At 38.5% G+C, this 22,849-nt stretch overlaps 1 protein-coding gene across 7 annotated transcripts in view; it reads right to left on the bottom strand.

Moving 5' to 3' along the window:
- BTRC (beta-transducin repeat containing E3 ubiquitin protein ligase) overlaps positions 1 to 22,849 on the bottom strand; it is a 201,626-nt gene that overhangs the window by 5,165 nt on the left and 173,612 nt on the right. For all 7 annotated transcript variants that reach the window (XM_054436164.2, XM_054436159.2, XM_054436163.2 and 4 more), the window contains 7 exons: positions 17,574 to 17,670; positions 16,457 to 16,594; positions 15,771 to 15,889; positions 13,949 to 14,198; positions 13,390 to 13,508; positions 12,212 to 12,322; positions 10,494 to 10,572 (listed from right to left, as the gene is read on the bottom strand). In XM_054436164.2, the coding sequence (XP_054292139.1) occupies positions 10,494 to 10,572; positions 12,212 to 12,322; positions 13,390 to 13,508; positions 13,949 to 14,198; positions 15,771 to 15,889; positions 16,457 to 16,594; positions 17,574 to 17,670 (913 nt within the window). The remainder of the gene's footprint in view (positions 1 to 10,493; positions 10,573 to 12,211; positions 12,323 to 13,389; positions 13,509 to 13,948; positions 14,199 to 15,770; positions 15,890 to 16,456; positions 16,595 to 17,573; positions 17,671 to 22,849) is intronic.

The following is a 22,849-nucleotide window of genomic DNA, read 5'->3' as shown; positions in this document are numbered from 1 at the left end:
ATATAAATATAATCATATAGTATGCATTCTTTTGTGCCTGGCTTTTTTTTTTTTTTGAGACAGAGTCTCGCTCTGTTGCCCAGGGTGGAGTGCAGAGGCGCGATCTTGGCTCACTGCAACCTCCGCCTCCTGGGTTCAAGCGGTTCTCCTGCCTCAGCCTCCCGAGTACCTGGGATTACAGGCACACACCACCACACCCAGCTAATTTTTGTATTTTTAGTAGAGACAGGGTTTCACCATGTTGGCCAGGATGGTCTCGATTTCCTGACCTCACGATCTGCCCACCTTGGCCTCCCAAAGTGCTGGGATTACAGGCATGAGCCACTGAGCCCAGCCCATGCCTGCCCTCTTTTAGTCAACATTATAACATTCTTCTATATTGCTGCATGTAAAACAGTAGTTCATTCTTTTTTATTATTGGTTGATATTCCACTGTATGAATATACTACAATCCATCTATTCTCTTGGTGGACATAGGGACTGATTATAGTTTATGGCTATTATAAAACAAAGCTGCTAGGAACATTTACGTACGTGTTTTTTGCTGAATATATGCACCCATTTCAACTAGGAGTAGACTTGCTGGGCCATGGGGTAGGTGTATGTTTGGCTTTAGAAGATACTATGAAACAATTTTTTAAAAGTCATGCCAATGTATACTCACACCAACAGTTTATCAGAGTTCGTTACTCCACATCTTCACCAAAAATCGATATTGCCAATCTTTTGCATTTATTTTGGTAGGTTTGTAGTAGTATTTTATTATAATTTTAATTTGCATTTTTCTTTATGAAGTTGAGGAAAAGCCTCTCTATCCCTTGTTTGCTGAGAGTTTTTATCATGAACGGGTGTTGGATTTTGTCAAATGCTTTTACTGCATCCATTGATATAAGCATGTGATTTGTCTTCTATAGCCCCCTGATGTGATGGATTACACTGATTGATTTCTGAATGCTGAAACAGCCTTGCATACCTGGCATAAATCTCACTTGGTCACAGTGTATAATTCTTTTTATACATTGTTGGATTTAATTTGCTAATATTTTGTCAAGGATTTTTTTTTAATTTCAGAGTTCCTACATTTTATTGGCACATTATTACATTTTAAAATATTTTAGAAATCATGAAATTGCTAAACGTAAGGACAATAATAAGAGCATACATGGCTGGGTGCAGTGGCTCACGCCTATAATCCCAGATCTTTGGGAGGCTGAGGCAGGCGGATCATGAGGTCTGGAGTTTGAGACCAGCCTGGCCAACAAGGAGAAACCCAGTCTCTACTAAAAATACAAAAATCAGCTGAGTGTGGTGGCAGGCACCTGTAATCCCAGCTACTCGGGAGGCTGTGGAAGGAGAATAGCTTGCACCCAGGAGGCGGAGGTTGCAGTGAGCCGAGATTGCGCCATTGCACTACTCCAGCCTGGGTAACAAGAGTAAGACTCCGTCTCAAAAAAAAAAAAAAAAAAGAAGAAAAGAAAAAGAAAAACCATGTATTTACTTATTTATTTTGAGACGGAGTTTCGTTCTTGTCACCCAGGCTAGAAATGGTGCGATCTTGGCTCACAGCAACCTCCGCCTCCCGGGTTCAAGCATGAATCAAATAGTTTAAAATACAGATGCTCCTCAAATTACAATGGGTTACATCCTGATGAACCTGTTGTAACTGAAACTATCCTAAGCTGAAAATGCATTTGATCTGCCTAACCTATTGAACTTCATAGCTTAGCCATTATTAGTTTGTATTTTTCTTTTCCTATGTTGTGTTTGTCTGGTTTTGGTTTTAGGGTAATGCTTCATAGGATGAGTTAGCAAGTTATTCATTCTGTTTTTATCTTATAGAAGAGATGACAGAACATTGATATAACCTCTTCAAATGTTTGGTAGAATTCACCAGTGAATCTGCCTGGGCTTAGTTTCTCTGTTTGGAAAGACAATTATTAAGTATCGATTCTGTGAAGACCTGGGATCTCTTTCATTTCTGATATTAGCAAATTATGTCTTCTTTGTTTTTCACAGTCTGGCTAGAGACTCATCCATTTTATTGATCCTTCAAAGAACTAGCTTTTGGTCTTGATGTAATCCATTGATTTCCTGTTTTCAATTTCACTGATTTCTGGTCTAGTTTTTATTATTTCTTTTCTTCTACTTACTTTGAATTTAATTTGCTCTTCTCTTAGTTGGCTCTAGTAGAAGCTTAGACTATTGATTTTAGATCTTTTCTAAGATATGCATTCAGTGCTATAAATTTCCCTCTAAGCACTGCTTTCACTGCATCCCACAAATTTTGATAGCTGTGTTTTCATTTTTATTTACTTCAAAATACTTTTCAAAACATCACATGTTCCCTATAAATATATAGACCTACTATGTACCCACAAAAATGAAAAGTAAAAATTAAAAAAAATACATTTCAATTTATCTTGCAATTTCTTCTTGATCTACATGTTATTTAGAAGTGTGTTGTTTAATCTCCACATACTTTGGGATTTTCCAGCTATCTTTCCATTACTGAATACCACTGTAATCTGAGAGCATATGCCGTATGATTTCTACTCTTGTAAATTTTTTAAGGTACATTTTATGGCCCTGACTGTGGTCTGCCTTGGTGTAATTTCCTTGGGAGCTTGAGAAGAATGTGTATTCTGCTGCTGTTGGATGAAGCATTCTATAGATGTCAATTATATCCACTTGATTGATGGTACTGCTAAATTCAACTATGTTCTTACTGAATTGGCTGCCTGCCAGATCTGTCCATTACTGATAGGGGGTGCTGAAGTCTCCAACTATAATAGTGGATGCATCTATTTTTTCCTTGTAGTTCTATGGTTTTTTGCCTCATATGTTTTGATGTTCTGTTGTTAGGTGTGTACACGTTAAGGATTGTTAGGTCTTCTTGGAGAACTGGCCCCTTTATCCTTACACAACACTTCTCTTTATCCCTGATAATACTCCTTGCTCTGAGGTTTGCTCTCTCTCTAATTAATACAGCTACCCCAACTTTCTTCTGACTAGTGTTAGAATGGTCCATCAGGGCTAGGGGTGCCATAACAAAGTATGGCACACACTAGGGGGCTCAAAAAATAGAAATTCATTTCCCTACAGTCTGGAGACTAGAATTCCAAGATCAAAGTGTTGGCAGGGTTGGTTTCATTCTGATGCTTCTTCCTTTGACTTGTAGATGGTCATCTTCTCCCTTTATCTTCACATGGTCTCTGTGTGTCCCAATCTCCTCTTGTTATAAGGACACCAGTCATATTGGATTAGGGCCTACTTCAATGACTTCATTTAACCTTATTTACCTCTTGAAAGCTCCTATAACTCCAAATACAGTCACATTCTGAGGTACTGGTGGTTAAGACATCATATAAATTTTAGGGGAACACAATTCAGCCATAACATGTGTTATATCTTTCGCTAACCATTTACTTTTAAGGTGTATGTGTCTTTATAAAGTAGCTTTCTTGTAGACAACATATAGTTTAGCCTTCTTCAAATTGCTCTGACAATTTCTATTTTTTTAATGTGAAGCAGGAAAAATACAAACAAAACCACACCAAGACACATCATAAGCAAATTGCTGAAAACTAATGATAAAGAGAAAATCTTAAAAGCAGCCAGAGGAAAAAGATACAGAATGGAGATGAGTGACTTCCAACTTCTAGTCAGAAACCAAGCCAGAAGAAAATGGAATGACATCATTAAAGTGCTGAAAGACACTGTCAATCTAGCTTTTTTTCTTTTTTTTTGAGACAGGGTCTCATTCTCACCCAAGCTGGACGGCAGTGGCACGTTCGTGGCTTACTGCAGCCTCAATCTCCCGGACTCATATGATTCTCACACCTCAGCCTCCCAAAAGTTGTTGGGACTACAGGCACGTGCCACCATGCCCAGCTAATCTTTGTATTTTTGAAGAGAAGGGGTTTCCATGTTGCCAGGCTGGTCTTGAACTCCTGAGTTCAAGCAATCCACCCGCCTCAGACTCCCAAAGTGCTGGGATTGCAGGTGTGAGACACCATGCCTGGCCTATATAGAATTATTTAGCCAGCAAAAATATCTTTCAAAAATGAAGGCAAAATGAAAACTTTTTCAGAGCTGGGCGCAGTGGCTTGCACCTGTAATAATCTCAGCTACTCAGGAGGTTGTGAAGCAAGAGGATTATGTGAGGCCAGGAGTTCAAGACTAGTCTGGGCAACACAATGAGACCCTATCTCTAAAAAAATAAAGAAAATTAGCTAGATATGGTGGCACAAGCCTGTAGTCAGCTATGTGAGAGGCTGTCAGGAGGATTGCTTGAGACTAGGAGTCCAAGGCTGCAGTGAGCTATGATGATGCCACTGCATTCCAGCCTGGGCTATAGAATGAGACCCCATCCCTTAAAAAAAAAAAAAAAACTTTCCTAAGTAAATAACAAGTGAAAGTATTTGTCACCAGTGTACCTGCATATATGAAATGTTAAAGTAAGTTCTTTAAGCAGAAGGAAAATGTATCAGATGGAAATAGAATTTATACAAAGAAATGGGAGGCAACAGAAAACGTAAAAGTGTGGGTAAAAATAAACTTTCTTTTTTCCATTAAAAAATTTCTTTAAAAGGCCAGCCGTGGTGGCTCATGCCTGTAATACTAGCACTTTGGGAGCCTGAGGCGGGCGGATAACAAGGTCAGGAGATCGAGACCATCTTGGCTAACATGGTGAAATCCTGTCTCTATTAAAACTACAAAAAATTAGCTGGGTGTGGTGGCGGGTGCCTGTAGTCCCAGCTACTCAGGAGGCTGAGGCAGGAGAATTGCTTGAACCCAGGAGGCGGAGGTTGCAGTGAGCCAAGATCACGCCAGTGCACTCCAGCGTGGGTGACAGAGCAAGACTCCGTCTCAAACAAACAAACAAACAAACAAACAAAAAATCTTAAAAGGTGGTTGATTGTTTAAAGCAAAAATAACAAGTGCTGTGGGGATTATAACATATTTAGAAGTAAAATCTATAGCAACAACAGCATAAAGGATGGGGGTGAAAAATGAACTCTAGTGTTTTAAGTTTCCTACATTATACATGAAGTGGTACAATATCATCTGATAGAAGACTGCAATAAATTAGAGATAACTATTGTAAACCCTAGGTCCCTCCTCACCAAATTAGTGAGATACAACTAAGAACCCATAATAGGAGCTAAACTGAGATAAAAAAAGAAAAAAAAAAGAGCATGAAAACAGGAGGTAATAAACAAAAGGAAAAAATAGAAAATAAATAGCAACATGATAGATTTAAATCCAAACATACAAAAATTACATAAATGGTCTAAACATGACAAAGGCAGAGATGGTCAGGCTGGATTAAGAAAAAACAGAAAACAAACAAACAAAAACAAGGCCCAACTATATGCTGAATATGAGAAATTCATTTTAAATATAAAGACATAGGCATACTAAAAGTAAAAGAATATAATAAGATATACCACACAGACACTGATCATAAAAAAGCAGAATGTTTACATATAATATCAAAGTATTAATTTCCCAAAACAAAGAATACCATAAACATCAAACAAGGACATTTCATAATGTTAAAAAGTCAGTTAATCACTAAGACAAAAATCCTAAGCACGCAGGTACCCAATAATAGAGCTTAAAAATACATAAAGAGGCCGGGCGTGGTGGCTCACGCCTGTAATCCCAACACTTTGGGAGGCCGAGGCAGGTGGATCACCTGAGGTCAGGAGTTTGAGACCAGCCTGCCCAACATGGCAAAATCCTGTCTCTACTGAAAATACAAAAAATTAGCCGGGCGTGGTGGCAGGCGCCTGTAATCCTAGCTACTTGGGAGGTTGAGGCAGAAGAATGGCTTGAACCCGGGAGGCAGAGGTTGCAGTGAACTGAGATCGTGCCACTGCACTCCAGCCTGGGTGACAAGAGAGAAACTCCATCTCAAAAACAATGACAACAACAACAAAAAACCATGAAGCAGGCCAGGTGCCATGGCTCATGCCTATGATCCCAGTACTTTGTTGAGGTTGAGCCCAGGAGTTCCAGACTAGCCTGGGCAATGTGGCAAAACCCCATCTCTAAAAAAAAAATACAAAAAAATTAGCCGGACGTGATGGCGCACGCCTGTGGTCCCAGCTACTCAGGAGGCTCAGGTGGGTGGATTGATAGAGCCTGGGAGGTTGAGGCTGCAGTGAGTCATGGGTGTGCCACTGCATTCCAGCCTGGGCGACATAGTGATACCCTGTCTCAAACAAAAATCATGAAGCAAAAGCTGTCACAACTATAAGGAGAAATAGACAAATTCAAAACTATAGTGGGAGACATAAAAATTCCTCTCTCAATAATTGGTAGGGACGAATAGAAAAATCACTAAGGATACAGAAGACCTGAATATTATAAACCAACTTGACTAAACTGACATTTTTTGGGATGTAGCTAAAGTAGTGATTAGAATTACTTCTAATAACATTTATAGCTTCAACTGATTATATTTAAAAAAAGGTTCAAAGTCAATGATCTTAGTTTTTTACCTTAAGAAGCTAGAAAAATAATAAAAAAAAAAAATCAATGAAACCGAAAAAGGAAACAGGACTGTGCTCCTACAGGCATTAAAAGGATAATAAGGGAATATGATGAATAACTTTATTTCAATAAATTTCATAATTTAGATAAAACGGCCAAACTGCCTGGAAGACAAAGTATTAAAGTGGACTTCAAAAGAAATATTAAATCTGAAGAGTGCTGTATTTATTAAAGCAACTGAAGTTGTAATTAAAACTTTCCACAAAATTTCAAGTCTAGATGCTTCACTAGTGAATTCTATCAAGCATTTAAAGAAGCATAATATCACATATGCAAACTCTTAGAAAACAGATGAGGGAACACTTCAAAAATTATTTTATAAGGCCAACATTATCATGACAGTCAACCAGAGACATAGAAAATAAAGCAACAAACCAATACCCCTTAAAAACACAGATACACACACACACAAAAATCCTTAAAAAGATATTAGCAAGGTGAATCCAACAACACATAAAAAGGATTATACCTCATGAACAAGTGGGGTTTATACCAGCAATGCAAAGGATTTAAAGCTAAAAAAATTCAATGTAATATACCAATTAACAGAATAAAAGTGAAAAACCATATGATTATCTCAATGGATGTAGATAAAGCATTTCACAAAATCCAACATGCGTTCCTCATTAAAACTCTCAGCAATCTAGGAACAGAAGGGAACTGCCTAATCCCCTGATAATGGGTCACTGTGAAAAACCCTAGGCCGGGCGCGGTGGCTCACGCCTGTAATCCCAGCACTTTGGGAGGCCGAGGCGGGTGGATCACGAGGTCAGGAGATCGAGACTATCCTGGCTAACATGATGAAACTCCGTCTCTACTAAACAATACAAAAAATCAGCCGGGCTTGGTGGCACGTGCCTGTAGTCCCAGCTACTCGGAAAGCTGAGGCAGGAGAATGGCGTGAACCCAGGAGGCAGAGCTTGCAGTGAGCCGAGATCACGCCACTGCACTCCAGCCTGGGTGAAAGAGCAAGACTCTGTCTCAAAAAAAAAAAAAAAAAAAAAAAAAAAGAAAAGAAAAACCCTATAGCTGACATATATCTATATATACACATATGTGAAACGGTGAAAGACTGAATGCCTTTCGCCTAAGATCATGAACAAGAAAGGGACATTCACTCTTACCAATTGTTTTTAACATTGTACTGGAGGTCTTAGCCAGTGCAATTAAAAAAAAAAAAAAAGAGGGAGAGAGAAATAAAAGATACACAGATTGGGAAATAAGTAAAAGTATACTTCTATGTATTTGCAATGAACAATCAGAAACCAAGGTTTAAAAATACCTTTTCCAATAGCATTAAAAATACAAAATATTTAGGGATAAATGTGATACAAAGATGTGCAAAACCTTTACACTAAAAGCTACAACATGGCTGAGAAATTTAAAAAGACCTAAACAAATGGAGAGATAAAGACTGAATATTGTTCAGAAGTCAATATTCTCCAAACTGATCTATAGTCAACACAAGTCCAACAAAAATCTCAGCAGATGGAGTGGCTCAGGCCTATAATCCAAGCACTTTGGAAGTCTGAGGTAGGAGTACTATTTGAGGCCAGGAGTTTGAGACCAGTCTGGGCAACACACTGAGACCCCGTACCTATTTATTTATTAAAAAATTAAAAAACATTCCCAGCAGACTTTTTTTTTTGGTTGAAATTGGCAAACTGATTTTAAAATTAACATGAAAAATCAAAGGCCCCAAAAAACTTTGAAAAAGACAAAGCTGAAGGACTCACATTACTTGACTTCAAGAGTTGGTAAAAAGCTGTAGTAATCAAAATAAAATTATACTGGAATCAAGACAGACAAAAATCAATGGAATGGAACAGAACAGAGTCCCAAAGAAGACTCACACATATATGGTCAATTCATTTTTGACAAAGCTGCAAAAGCATTTTGAAAGGACAGTCTTTTGAATAAATGGTGCTGGAACAACTGGATATTCATGTGTAAAAAAGCCCAACCCTTTGATCTATACCTTGTACCATATGCAAAGATTAACTCAAAATGGACCACAGACCAAAATACAAACTGAAAATTATAAAACTTAGAGAAGAAAACACAGGGAAAAATCCTTGTGACTTTGGATTAGTCAAAGGATTTTTTTGAGATACAACAGCAAGTAACATACGCCATAATACAAAAAGTCAATGCAGTAGACTTAAAATTAATAACTGCTTTTTGAAAGACACTTTTAAGAAAACAAAGAAACCAATTATGAATGTGGAGAAAATATTTGTGAATTACATCTGATAAAGCATTTGTAACTTAGAATATATAAAAGAATCTCAAAACTCAATAACCACTCAGTTAAAAAATGGGAAAAGATTTGAACACACTTCACCAAAGTAGATATACAGATGGCAAAGAATAGATGCTCGACATTATTAATCATTAGAGATACACGAATTAAACCACAATGAGAATGACTAAATTAAAGACTGTGCTCAGTACTGGCAAGAATGTGGAGTAACTGGAACTCTCATATACTGCTATACTATAATGTAAAATGGTAAACCACTTTGAAAAACAGTTTGGCAGTTTCTAAAAATTTTAAACATACACTTACCATATGACCTAGTCATCTGCTCCTAGGTATTTACCTCAGAGAAATAAAAGCAAAAAGCATACACTCATCCCAAGACTTCTACATAAATGTTTATAGAAACTTTATTTGTTAATAGCCAAAAATGAGAAACAATCAGTGAATGGGTATAACCATACAATAGAATACTACTCAGCAAATTTTCAAAAGAAATGAAATATTGATATACATCAACAACATGTAGTGCCACTTCACTATAGCCTGGGTGACAGAGGAAGACCCTGTCTTATACATACACACATAAATCCAACAAGGAAGACAAGAAATGTAACCTCTTTCTCTTCTCCAGAACCAAGAATGCCTAAATGTTGACAGTCAGGATTTAGAACACTGGGCTTCAAATGCTTGCTCTCATCTTTTCTCCGAGTGGTGTCTGTCCACCCTGTTGCTCCAACTAATTTTCTAATGGAAGCAGCATTTATCAATCTGGGCCCTTGGCTAACAACATGATAAATAATTTAGTGCTTCTGAAGGTGATATTCCTCCTTTTGAATCACTTTTTTCCCCAAATGTCAAAAGGGGGTATATGGGGAATAAAAAAGATGGGCTCAAGTTGCTGGAGGCACTAGCTCATGAATAGGCTGCAGAACTAAGGGGCTGACCAGGGGGATTCATGCAGATTCCCAGGGCACTTTTTTTTTTTTTTTTTAAGACAGAGTTTCGCTCTTGTTGCCCAGGCTGGAGTGCAAGCATGATCTTGGTTCACTGCAACCTCCGCTTCTCAGGTTCAAGTGATTCTCCTGCCTCAGCCTCCTGAGTAGCTGGGATTACAGGCGCCTGCCACCATGCTTGGCTAATTTTTTTTTTATTTTTAGTAGAGACGGGGTTTCACCGTGTTGGTCAAGCTGGTCTTGAACTCCTGATCTCGGGTGATCCATCTACCTTGACCTCCCAAAGTGCTGGGATAATAGGTATGAGCCACTGCACCCAGCCCCCGGGGTACTTTTTGAAGGCACAGGTGTACAGGTCCTCAGATTTTGGACAGGTTCCAATTTGAATAATTATATTCTCTCTCCCTTAGTACCCCCTGCTGTTTCTCGTGGATACAGAATTCTTATTCACTCCCTGCACTAAACTGTTGTGTAGAGTTGCTGTGCAGCTGTTAAACAGCTGCCACATTTCTCTCCATATATAGTCTCTAAAGCATTTTTGGATGAAAGGAATTATATAAACATATTTTATTGTCATGTACTGGTTGCCTTACCACTTAGTTGTAGGTTTTGTGAGGTTGTAACTATTAAATTCAAATCCATATTCCATAGCACATCAACGTTTAATTTCTTCCCCCACCTGCTCTCCAATGCTCTCTAAACAGCAAGGCTCTTACCACAAGGGTCCGTAGACAGAGTGTCCCTGCAGGAGCACGGGGGTCCAAAGCAGCCACAAGATCCCACACTTTAATTTTTCTAAAGATCAAAAAGGGGACAAAAATGTTAGTTAAAAGCAAACGTAAGAGAAGGCAGGGAAGAACAGCAGAAATTCATGGCAATAAATATGGATGGTGAGTATAGTTTAAATATACGTGATTAACCTGCAAATGAGAAACAGGCTAGCTTTAACCAAACTGAAGACAGTTAATAGTAAAGTTATACCATACTTTGGGATCAAGAGGAGATCTTGTACATTAGACCTCTTAATGATATTACACAGACCTAGAAATCTACAACTCTGAAACATCCTCTTCCTGGTCACTTCTAAGAGTGGCCCAGGTCACATGTACTGAGGGACTGGGGTCCATGTCAGAGCAATGGAGTTTATATAAGCAAGCCCTCATCTTTTGATTTAAATAAGATAAGTGTAGCTCTTCCAAAAATCTTTTAATAGCCCATGTTTCCTCAAGGTACATAGCAGACAAATTCCAAGACAGGTGGGTACGGATCAAAGCCAGGGCAATAAAAAAATATTGTCTTGACCAAACTGGAACATGTCATCACACTCTGAACAATTTCCCAAGGTTGTAACAGTGATGGCTGTCCCAAAGCAGAAGAAGTGAGCAGTCTACACTTCCTGCTGCTTGCATTGGCTAATGAATGTATCAGTATAGTTAGCTCATGAACTAAAATAATGTTGTTAGTTTCTGATATTTAAAAAGCTGCCAAAATCAGGCAGGTTGACAAAAAGAAATGATAAGAGTCCTTCCTAAGTGAATAACTATTTTTTTTTCTTTTTTTGAGACGGCGTCTCGCTCTGTTGCCCAGGCTGGAGTGCGGTGGCGTAATCTTGGCTCACTGCAACCTCTGCCTCCCTGGTTCAAGCAATTCTCCTGCCTCAGCCTCCTGAGTAGCTGGGATTACAGGCGCCCGCAACCACACCTGGCTAATTTTTGTACTTTTAGTAGAGACTGGGTTTTGGCATGTTGGCCAGGCTGGTCTCGAACTCCTGACCTCAAGTGATCCACCTGTCTTGGTCTCCCAAAGTGCTGGGATTAAATGCATGAGCCACTGTGCCCAGCCTACTTTTGTTTGAATTTACTCTGTGTTTAGGATTGGTGGACATGGGGTCCATTCACAAAATTAATGGATTCCATAACCACTAGAAATTAGAAGAAAATAAAGATGACTAAACTCATAAATGAAATGCTGGGATGACAAGTGATGACAAGAGAACTGTACTCTTAAAAATTACTCAAAGAGATAAAAAACCCAAGAGATCAAAATTCAAGATCTTACCACACTAAGTCCCCAAATACTGCCCTCTAGTGTTTCTGTTTTGTTAACAGGTTACCCTTTTACATGGGTAGCCTGTTAACACTGGGTTTTTCTTGTTCTTTGCTTTACAGGGCAAAACAGTCAAATACATAACCAAATAACCAAAATATGAATGACAACCATGTGCAAACAAGTATAATAAAATGAATGGAAAGAATATTTCAGGACACTAAACCAAGGAGAGGTAAATACACGGATTAAAGAAATATGGTATCAGATATTTTGCGTAAAATCTATAAGCTTTTAGAAACAAGGAATGGTTATGTTTAACACCATAAACATAAGGAAGGATTAAGACGTAGATTTTCTCTTTTTTACACTCTGTTAGCACACTCACCCATCATAGGCCCCACTGACTATCCTCTTGTTATCAAATCGAATACAACGCACCAATTCCTCATGGCCTTCTAACACTCGTAAACATGCACCACATTCTATGTCCCATAATCTGGAAGAGAAAATTAAGTCAAGTGAATTTTCACGTATTCTTTTCTAAGCCTGGAATGTTATAATAATACATTTCATATGCCTTCTAAAAATTCATAAAATAAAATCAATCACCACCCACACAGATATGTACTGCTTTCAGTGTAATTTATTTCCTTTCTCCTATATAACTCACACAGAAAAATGTAGGTTTAAGTTCAAACGTAAAATGTATTTTCAAAGCACAGTGCTTTACATAATTCTGTAAACAGGTTCTTCCAGGCATAAAAACGAATTCAATGCACACAGTTGCCTGAGAAAGAAATGACCAAGCTAAGAAAGTAGTTTCCTGAAGTCACCAAACTGAAAGAGATACAGATTATCAGTGATGTCCTGTTCTCACAAAGCACCTCCCCCTCTGCCACGGTGGACACTTCTTTCACCACTGTCCAGGACAGCTCTTCTCAGAGAATGGAAATGCAAAGTCAGTTCTCAAAAACTTTTGTGTACTAATTTTAAAAACTGTATGTTTTCATAGCAATTCAAGTGATATCTAGGAATAATTTCCTTAGATATAACAAACAGTAGCTCTATCTGTTGTTTTTTTTAATGGCTTTTTCATCCTGAAGGGAGAGGATGGATAAATCTTCCAAATTCTAATCATATCTATGTCATTCATCTTTGTGAAGGGAAAACCCCAAAAAGGACTTCCAACTGTGAAATCTTCATAATTTCAAAGACAGGTAACTCTCTGGCCAATTATGTAATGCTAAGACAAAAATTACATAATTTCTAGTAAGGAAACAAATCTTTCTTTTCATTTCTCAAAAACAATGGCAAAGAAAAGGCTGTTAGCTGTTTATTAGCACTTTTCAACTGTAGACAGTAGAAATTTAAAAAGAAGGGCAACAAAAGGCTTTGCTGTGCTGCTTCTCTGCTTGGGGCAAACTTCTGACCTGTAAGAAGCTACAGAAAGGAAAAACAGTTGATTATAAACATAACAAAATTGAAGACTTGTATGATCTGTGCATTAATAATGAATGGGAGCATAATATTGATCCCTTATGATACAAGGCACTTGCTGCTCACCTGATAGTGTTGTCAGATGAGCCACTCACTACCAGCCTGTCCCTGTACTGCAAACAGGCAATGCCTCGTTTGTGCCCATTTAAGGTCCTTACAAATTCACAAGTACTTGTGTTCCACACCTGAAAAAGAAAATGGCATTGAGCAGTTGATTTGGTGCTTTTATTGGTAAAATCTATGGCAACTGGAGTCTTAAAGAAGCAGAAAACAGGACTGAAACATTAGAGGGAAGTCTTCTCAAACAAATAAAACAAAGGACAATTTAAATTCATGGTAATAGAGGCTAATTTGCAGTTGGCTGTTATCACATGAGAATTCCTCAAATTGATTTACTCTTCTAGGGTTAGTCTCCTCTCATACTCACCACTATTTATAGGAATAAAATATCTAGGCCAAATTGTCACACAACGTCTCACTTATTATTTTTCACTTGTAGACTAGTCTCTGAATTAAATATTACATTTTTCTGTAGCAACGTTTAAATATGAAATTGCCCTTGATCAAATTTTCATATAAATTCCCCCATTCTAAGTTGGAAACTTACTGAAAAATGCCTTATTACCTTTATAGTTCTATCCCCAGATGCAGAAACGATGTACTTGTCATCAAAGTCTACAACATTGACAGCAGCTCGGTGTCCGACCAGCACCCTCCGGAGGGTAATGTCAGTTGGGGAGGCCATATCCCATACAGCAATGGAACGATCTTTGGAGCAGGTCACCATCATGCCATTATTGAAACGCAAGTGCAGAACTGCTTCACAATGGTGAATCAAAGTGTTTAGCATTTCACCTGTATTTACATCCCATACTCTGGAAGTGATAGATGAGATTTAGATGGTACTCAAGCTACAATCTGTTACCTATATTTCACCATCATGCGCCCTTCCACCCCTTATATTTAGAGAGAGGGCCGGACTGGGAGAGTGGGAGAAGGAAGGGGATGGGATGCTGCCAGTGTGTCCTTAAGACATACTGCTTGAAATATGGGCAAGTTGTGGAGGGCAAGGATGAGGTGGCAGCCACTGTCACCTAATAATTTGGCCCAGACTTGAAGACTGTAAAACTTCTCACATTCAATTTGATACCATTAGTAAGATACATTTTAAATGAGGAATCTGATTAATAACAATACCATTAGTGCCCATTCCAGTGATAGCCCTCAGAAATGAAATAGGCCAAGATGCTTCTGTCACATACTTAGTAATGTGAATTTGAGTTTGATTACCCTGGATCTCAGGTTTTATCATAAAGGTCAAAGGCCAAGATAACCACGACTCTAATTCTAAGCCCCCATTTCTGTGTTTTGAAGTGGGTAGGGGTTTAAAATAGCCCCCCTATTGTAAATATGGGCTTCACAGCAGAGTGTGGGGCCCTTGGATAGCTTGAGAATTTTGTGTGATTATATATTTTGATTATTCTATTTTTGTGTATTTACTTAGGGTTTTATAACATGTTATTTCCTTTTTTCCCGTTTAGCCCCCTTTTATAGAATATCATTTTTTCTTTATCTTATAAATGATGTTAGCATCTGCAGTGTTTTAGATTCTGTGGGGCACTCACTCCACAAGCACCAATAAATGTTAAATGTCAGTAACTACAAGGGCCAAGTTTGCTATGCCTTGCTATGCCTTTAAGTCAAAAGACAAAAAACAGGAACAGTCTTTTCTATTCACAGAGGATAACTTGGAATGGTAAACATTTAACTTCAGAGTATCTAACAATGCACTTAACTGCTTTTTTCCTAGGTCTATTTTTTTTTAAGTTACTTTTGATGCATTATGTTTGCTAAATCCTTTAGCTTAAGGCTAAATTCCTAACAAAGGTTCCCAGCAGTGCTGCTGGTACCCAGAACCCAAAGCTATCCTGGACTCCAGCAGTATAATGGCTGTGTCATCAAATCACTAATGCCTCTGGAAATTGAGGGCCCCTCCCTGAGTGAAGCTTGCAATTAAAAACTGCAGGGATGGCAGGGGAGGGGCTGGCAAAGAGAGCACAGCTCACCTGTGCATGTTTCAAAGGAGATAATACAGACCTGCACTACAGTTACCACTACCTGAAAGGAAGGCTTCATTGCATTCATATCATTCCCCTGTGAGGTGGTTTTTGTAAGGAATGCAAAGTTTACCATAAGGATAAGAAAAGTTTCTGTAATAGACGATCCTCCAAATTAAAATAGAATGTGTAGTTCCTTAAATGTGCAAAAATGTAAACTTACCTCAAGCATTTCTAAATCAAGTTTTCTAGTTCTAGACTGACAGAAATGATGGGGACCCGGTGGTTTAGTTTCAGAACTGTGCCGATATATACAAAATTACTATCTATGACAAAGAACAGAGCAGAGCTGATATTTCAGAGTTCAAAAAAGCATCTGAAATTTTCTACCTGACTGTGGAATCCGATGATCCCGTTATGATCACTCTCTCATCATACTGGAGACAGAGGACTGAACCTGTATGGCCTGTGAGAATTCGCTTGCATTCCAATGTGTTTTTATCCCAGATCTAGGATGGCAAATAAGATCCTTTTGATCAATGTGATGATGGGGTGCTGTGGAGACTTGTTGGTTCTATTACGTGTCTGATCCCCCAAAATAATCAAAGCCCAGAGTAGTGTGGAATGCATTCTTTTCTATAGGTATAGCTAAGCACGCGCACACACACACACACACACACACACACACACACACACACACACACACACACACACACACACACACACACACACACACACACACACACACACACACACGGCTTCAGTACTAATGCAAACTTTTATCCTTTTCATTAAGGAACAGGGTAGTCTATAATTATGTGAGGGCCAAAGGAGTAACAGCCCATTCAGTGCATTTCAAGAAGAGAATTTAACCCTAGGACTACCCATTTGTAAAGTGTTCTGGGGGAAGCTGATGTCTGTCCTTTAAGGAAACGATTTTGGCTTGGGACTGGAAACAATCTAAAATCTTCACTTATTTTCTAGAAATAATGCTTAGAGTTTATGCTTTAGACTGCGCTATGAATGTGGTCACTCTTGCTCCCTCCGCTACCTTTCTACAACTGAATAGACCTCACCTTGATTGTGTTGTCTCGAAGGCCGCTCACTATTTTCTGATCATCATACTGTAAACAGTAAACTCCTTTGCTTGTTTCACTTCGGCAGTGAATTCTCTGTAAACTATGTCTTCCACATCTCCAATTAGATTCTATTGTCTGAGAAGAAGGAATGGGAAAGAGGCAGTGTTAGGAAACACCTAGAATCAAACTCTTTTTAGGCTTTAATGACAATCAATGGCTCAATGCTTTACTCTATGGGATATACACAACTTAGGGAAAACTAAAAAATGTCTTTAAAAGGCTACTATCTACATTTATAAAATATTTTTCCTTTTGCAAGGTAATTAAAGGTTGTTTCCTAGAACTCCCCTGCCTATAATTTGTTCAATTAAATAATAAATCTGGTGGAAAGAGACTACTCACCAAGAGAAGAAAAGCTACGAACTATGTGAGGTTATACACTCAGTGCTCTTACATATGTGATGGCCATTACTACTGATTGCTACTGATTGCTACTGATGAACTTCTAAGGAGGTTCAATTCAGAAGCTATTTAAATATGAGCTTATGAGTACAAGTTTACCAGTCACACTGCTATTGTATGAAGGATCAATCTCTTTAACTCTCTCATCTACTTATTAGTAAACAATTTTTTAAAGCTTTAAAATTTTGCCTAGCAATTTATTTTACCTACCCTACTCGCCTGTAAAGAGATTGATTTTCTTTTCCTTTTCTTTCTTTTTTGTTTTTTGATGGAGTCTCGCTCTGTCGTTCAGGAGGGAGTGCAGTGGCGCGATCTTGGCTCATTGCAACATGTGCCTCCCAGGTTCAAGTGATTCTCCTACCTCAGCCTCCTGAGTAGCTGGAATTACAGGTGGGTGCCACCATGCCTGGCTAATTTTTGTATTTTTAATAGAGACAGGGGTCTCACCATGTTAGCCAGGCTGGTCTCAAACCCCTGACCTCAGCCTCCAAAAGTGCTGGGATTACAGGTGTGAGCCACCACGGCCAGCTAAGAGATTGATTCCCAACTCATGTCAGTAAACCTTAATGGGCTTGCTGTAACCATACTGTGACTGAAGAATGCTGATAATTCTGTGCCCTTGGGCAATACCCCAAAATACATAGATTCTTACCTCAATGTCTTGTATAATTTTAGGATAAAGTGCTCTATAAAAAGAGTTGGGAGCAGCATTCCCGTCAGGAGGTTTGTTTTTGAATAAATACTGTCCCCTAAAAAATAACAAATATTTCCCAATGAAAATTATGACATTATATATTTAAATACATATATATTTTAAAACAGAGTCTCGCTCTGTTGCCCAGGCTGGAGTGCAGCAGTGCGATGCTGGCTCACTGCAACCTCCGCTTCCTGGGTTCAAGTGATTCTCCTGCCTCAGCCTCCTGAGTAGCTGCGATTACAGGCATCTGCCACCACGCTGGCTAATTTTTGTATTTTAGTAGAGACAGGGTTTCACCATGTTGGTCAGGCTGGTCTTGAACTCCTGGCCTCAAATGACCCGCCTGCCTGCTCGGCCTCCCAAAGTGCTGGGATTACAGGCATGAGCCATCACACCCGGCCAACATTATATATTTATAAGGAACTTCATATATTTTAAAAGTGTTTTCACGGTTACCATTCCATATACTCTCCATAGCTGCCTGCGGAGGAGCAAAGGTAAGCCTGATTTCAGGAGTTCCATGTCAAAGAGTAACCTTCTGGGCTCTAAGAAATCTGACCAGCACTGATTTGCTTTTGGGTAAAACATGATTATTTCCAGTGTAGAACATTGGAGTACCAAGCCTTTAGGAATATTATAATATCAGTAAACAAATGGAATATGTATAATCAGAATTCATCTATTGGTCTATTGGTCTATTAAGACTACTGCTTAGATTCACTGGCCTCATCTTTTGGAAACTTTGTTAGTAATGGTAACTATTACCTTTGAACTAGCATATGCCCTATGGGTTTTTTTTTTTTTTTTCCTTTTTACTGTGTCAGTGGTCCCCAGCATTGTAGACAGCAGCAATGCTCTGGCATGGAGATCACTTTTTCTAGGTCTTTATTTGTGCGGGGTAAGGTGTGGTGGCTGCTCAGTCACCCAGGCTGCTGCTAATCAGTGCAACTATGCTTTGAAAGGAGCAATTCAGTTCATTTCAACAGAAAACAAAAGGATCACAGGTGTGTCCAGCAGCAGCTAGGGAAGAAGAAAAAAAAGAAATGCCTAAGAGCACTGCTGTCAAGTCTAAGGCATGAAACTGACTTTCACAGGTGTGTTCCTGGCTGTGTACATACATACATGTACTTAACTGCCTTCCCTGATTCCAGTGAGCAACATTTGTTAGTATCTCCTTCCTTATGACAGCACATCTCTGGAATACTGGTATCCCAAGCTAGATCTTTGCTACAAAAAAAAAATCAGTAAATGGCAATCACTTCCTGCTGGGTAAAAAATTTAATTCCTCATCCTGAAGTTAAGAACCCACCAAACACGGTGTGGAAGCTAGTAAACCCCACTATGGGTGTACTAACTGCTGTTCTCACTGGCACCGTGCCTTGCAAAGTGGAGATAGGCAGAAATGCCTCTGAGTGTAATCCTGGCACCAGAGAAATCAGTTTTCTCTGGGCCAGTCATCCACCCCTCCCTCTATAGCTCCATTACAATATAATTAATTGTTTGATGTCTCCAGGAGTGTTTCTTCCCTGCCCTCTCCCTATTATACACCTTGAAAATTAGTTGAGAAAATTTCCTATCAGGAAGGTAGCTGGCTCTAACTTCTGTGTTAATACAGAAAAGAAAATCTGAAATAGAGAAGTGAAAATAATACTTATAAAAAGGGGGATTAATGAAACATGATACACCAGCATAAACAAAAGGGGAAACAAGATGCATTATGAAAGAGTTCCAGATTAATGGTACATTTCTCTGTACAATATTATTCTACAAACACTTTGCAGGCAAATAATAGATTTTGAATGTGAAGATTTTAAGTCTGACTCCTGAGCCCACCCACATTCTTAACTACTTTACTGTTTCTCAATGCCCACCATTCCTGAGATTCCTGTCTTCTTTTAATCTCTAGCACTCCAAGACTTTTTTTTTTTTTTTGAAAGCATTTCAGGTGTTTAATAAGTCATCAGAATTCATCTGCGTGATAGGCACCCAGTTTTACTCCTCTAATCAAGATGTTGATTTTCTTTTTTTAAATTTTATTTTATTATTATTATACTTTAAGTTTTAGGGTACATGTGCACAATGTGCAGGTTAGTTACATATGTATACATGTGCCATGCTGGTGTAGCACTCCAAGACTTTCTTCCTATGCAATGATACTACCTACATTCTAAGGAAAGAGAATTCATATAAGCTTCTGATCTTGTTTTCCACCTCACCGCATTTACCATGTCTTGGTAAAGTATCTGAATTTCTTCAAATCAAAGTGTTACAGAAAGGGGTGGCTAGGTACTGAAAACTGGCTTCTGTCTTTATGTTTTAAGTCAAAACCTTTTATGATGGAAGATCTTTGACAACAGGGACTACTTCTACGTGAAATGCCTAGTACCTCCAAGAATGTGAGTACATGATAAACATTAAATATTAAATTCAGAATGTTACCATAAAATGTGATCTGCTGATTAAGAAAATGGACTTTTCCCAAATGGTCTTTTATTATACTTTTAAGAGTTACCATTACTGAGCAGACAGCATATTCAGTATTATTCAAGAGAGAAAACTACAGAGTTCATGTCCCAGGGGAAGACTGTCAAATCCATCTAGATATAAAATACAACATCAAATATCAAGTTAAAACTTAAGAGATACAAAGCTTTATTAGAAAACTGTATTTACTTACTATTTTTGGTTAGTAGAAATGGAAGAACCTTTCAAAGCTAACATATGGGGAAAAGTATAACACAGAAAGACTTTATTGACGTATTAGGCTTGGTAAGACAACTTGAAAGAAGAAAATGAGAAACTGATGGAGTAAATTTTTTTTTAAAAAAGGGAGGACAACTGACATAGGAATAAAGTCAACATGTACAAATAGAAGCAGCAACAAGAAAGTCGAGGGAATAATAGAGGAAGTCGACACGGGATGTGTAAGTATTTGGAATTTCATGGGTGTATCATGGGATTAAGAGGATAAACATGCCCAAAGACAAGGGGATATAGTCAGAACTCTGAAGGATACTCAAAAGAGCGGGAATGGGTTTCTGTGGATAAAGAGATAGGGGAAAAAAGTGGTAATTAGTGCTGGATCCTGGATTATTTCACCTACCCTTTAGAAAGGCTCAAAAGCCATCTTCTCAATGATTGTTTTTTCTTTGTAACTAACATAAAAGATCTTGCCATTTAGTGCCAATTCCAAGCAAAACTGTGGAGACTTTTACCTTTGGCATTTTCACATCCATCTGCCAAGAACTGCCCACTTACTTCTTGATCTTTCTGCCTTCAAAAAAGGACTCAGTAAACTCCCAATGTCTGATGAAGGTTTACTGTCATTTACAGTCCAAATAGGAACACAATGTATTTTAACAGGTAACAGAACCTTTATAGCTAAAGGAATGAATCTCCTTAACTGAAATTTCAGGAGTTATTTGGAGAAGAGATTCTTTTTTTCTGAGGGATACAGAAATCTTCTCAGCTGCCCTAAAATTTTCTCATGTAAGCAATTGCCTGCTGTATCCCCAAGGCTGGTCCCAGCACTCTTAGCAAAATGATGGACCCCGAATACCATATAACTCCATTTTTATTTGCTTTGTTGTACTACTAAAGAGTTTATTTCCAAAGTATGAAGTAGGTTATGAAAGATTTCTATTTTTCTATGTAGTGAAATAAGTGAGAATTAAAAAACATATTTGAGAAGTAGTAATAATATTCGTGTGTGTGTGTGTGTGTGTGTGTGTGTGTGTATGTGAGAGAGAGAGACAGAGAGAGAGACAGGGTCTTGCTCTGTTGCCCAGGCTGGAGTACACTGGCATGATCACAGCTCACTGCAGCCTCAACTTCCCAGGCTCAAGCCATCCTCCCGCCTTAGCCTCCTGAGTAGCTGGGATTACAGGGCATGCGCCACCAGGCCCAGCTAATTTTTTGATTTTTTTGTAGAGATGAGGTCTCACTATGTTGCCCAGCCTGGTATCAAACTCCTGGGCTCAAACGATCCTCTTGCCTTGGCCTCCAAAACTGTTGGGATTACAGGCGTAAGCCACCCCGCCTGGCCAACAATATTCTTTGTTACACAGCCTAAAAATTGTCTAGTTTTTTTGTTCCTTTAATTCAATTTGAGAGAAAAATTTAAACAGTCTTCCTAATAGCCAGAATGATAAAAATCTCTGAGGCATTTGGTATACTATTTATAGGTCATTGTATTTATTATGTGTTAATAAATTTCAAAGATAGAAAAAAAGAAAGAGAGCCAACAACTTTTTCATGAAAATTCGAAGGAAAGCTGGCCCATGAATATTTATATTTTAAAAGTGTTCTCTATTTTTAACTGTTTTCCTCTTTATGATCCAAGATAAACAACTGATAAAATTAATTTGGAAGGACATCATTAAGCACACACATGCCTATTATAATTTTTTCTGTCAATGAGAATATTTAATATGTCACCTTTATTTGTGAACTATTACTACGTAGCTTTCCTATAGTGACATTCTAGAGACATACTCTGAGAGAAAATTATTTAAAGAAAGATATCTTTCAGAAGTTCTAATGAAATGGTACTGTTAAGAGAACAACAAAAAAATTAGTAAAGTCTCTTCGACTGCTAACTATATGATGCTTTGGGGAATTCGGAATTAAGTCAGAAAATCTTGAAAAACAGAAGTCTTAAGAAGAAACAATGATTTATACTTAATTTCATTTTCACTTTTTCTGATGGCTAGAGTTCTTATTCCACTTGGGCATAAAAATAATTTTTGATTACAAAGGTGACAAAACACCCGAGGCATAAGATAAAGGCAAGAAATTTTCTGAAAGAAAATAAAAGCATTTGTCCTGGATTATTTTAGGGGAAAGCTATACTGGATGGTTTCTATGTGATTCAAAGTCATCTACTTTTTTTTTGCCTCATAAATTGCCCATCAGTCCTTTTGCAGGATACCAGCTTTTTTTTTTTTTTTGAGACAAAGTCATGCTCTGTCACCTAGGCTGGAGTGTAATGGCTTAACCTCCGCTCACTGCAATGTCCACCGCCGGAGTTCATGTGATTCTCCTGCCTCAGCCTCTACAGTAGCTGGGATTACAGGTGCACGCCACCACACTCGGCTAAATTTTGTATTTTTAGTAGAGACGGGGTTTCGCCATGTTGGCCAGGCTGGTCTCAAACTCCTGGCCTCGAGTGATCTGCCCACCTTGGCCTCTGAAAGTGCTGGGATTACAGGCGTGAACCCACTGTGCCCAGC

Source organism: Pongo pygmaeus, chromosome 8 (genome assembly GCF_028885625.2).
Source record: "Pongo pygmaeus isolate AG05252 chromosome 8, NHGRI_mPonPyg2-v2.0_pri, whole genome shotgun sequence".
Taxonomy (NCBI): Eukaryota; Metazoa; Chordata; class Mammalia; order Primates; family Hominidae; genus Pongo; species Pongo pygmaeus.
This window is presented reverse-complemented; position numbering and strand designations above follow the sequence as displayed.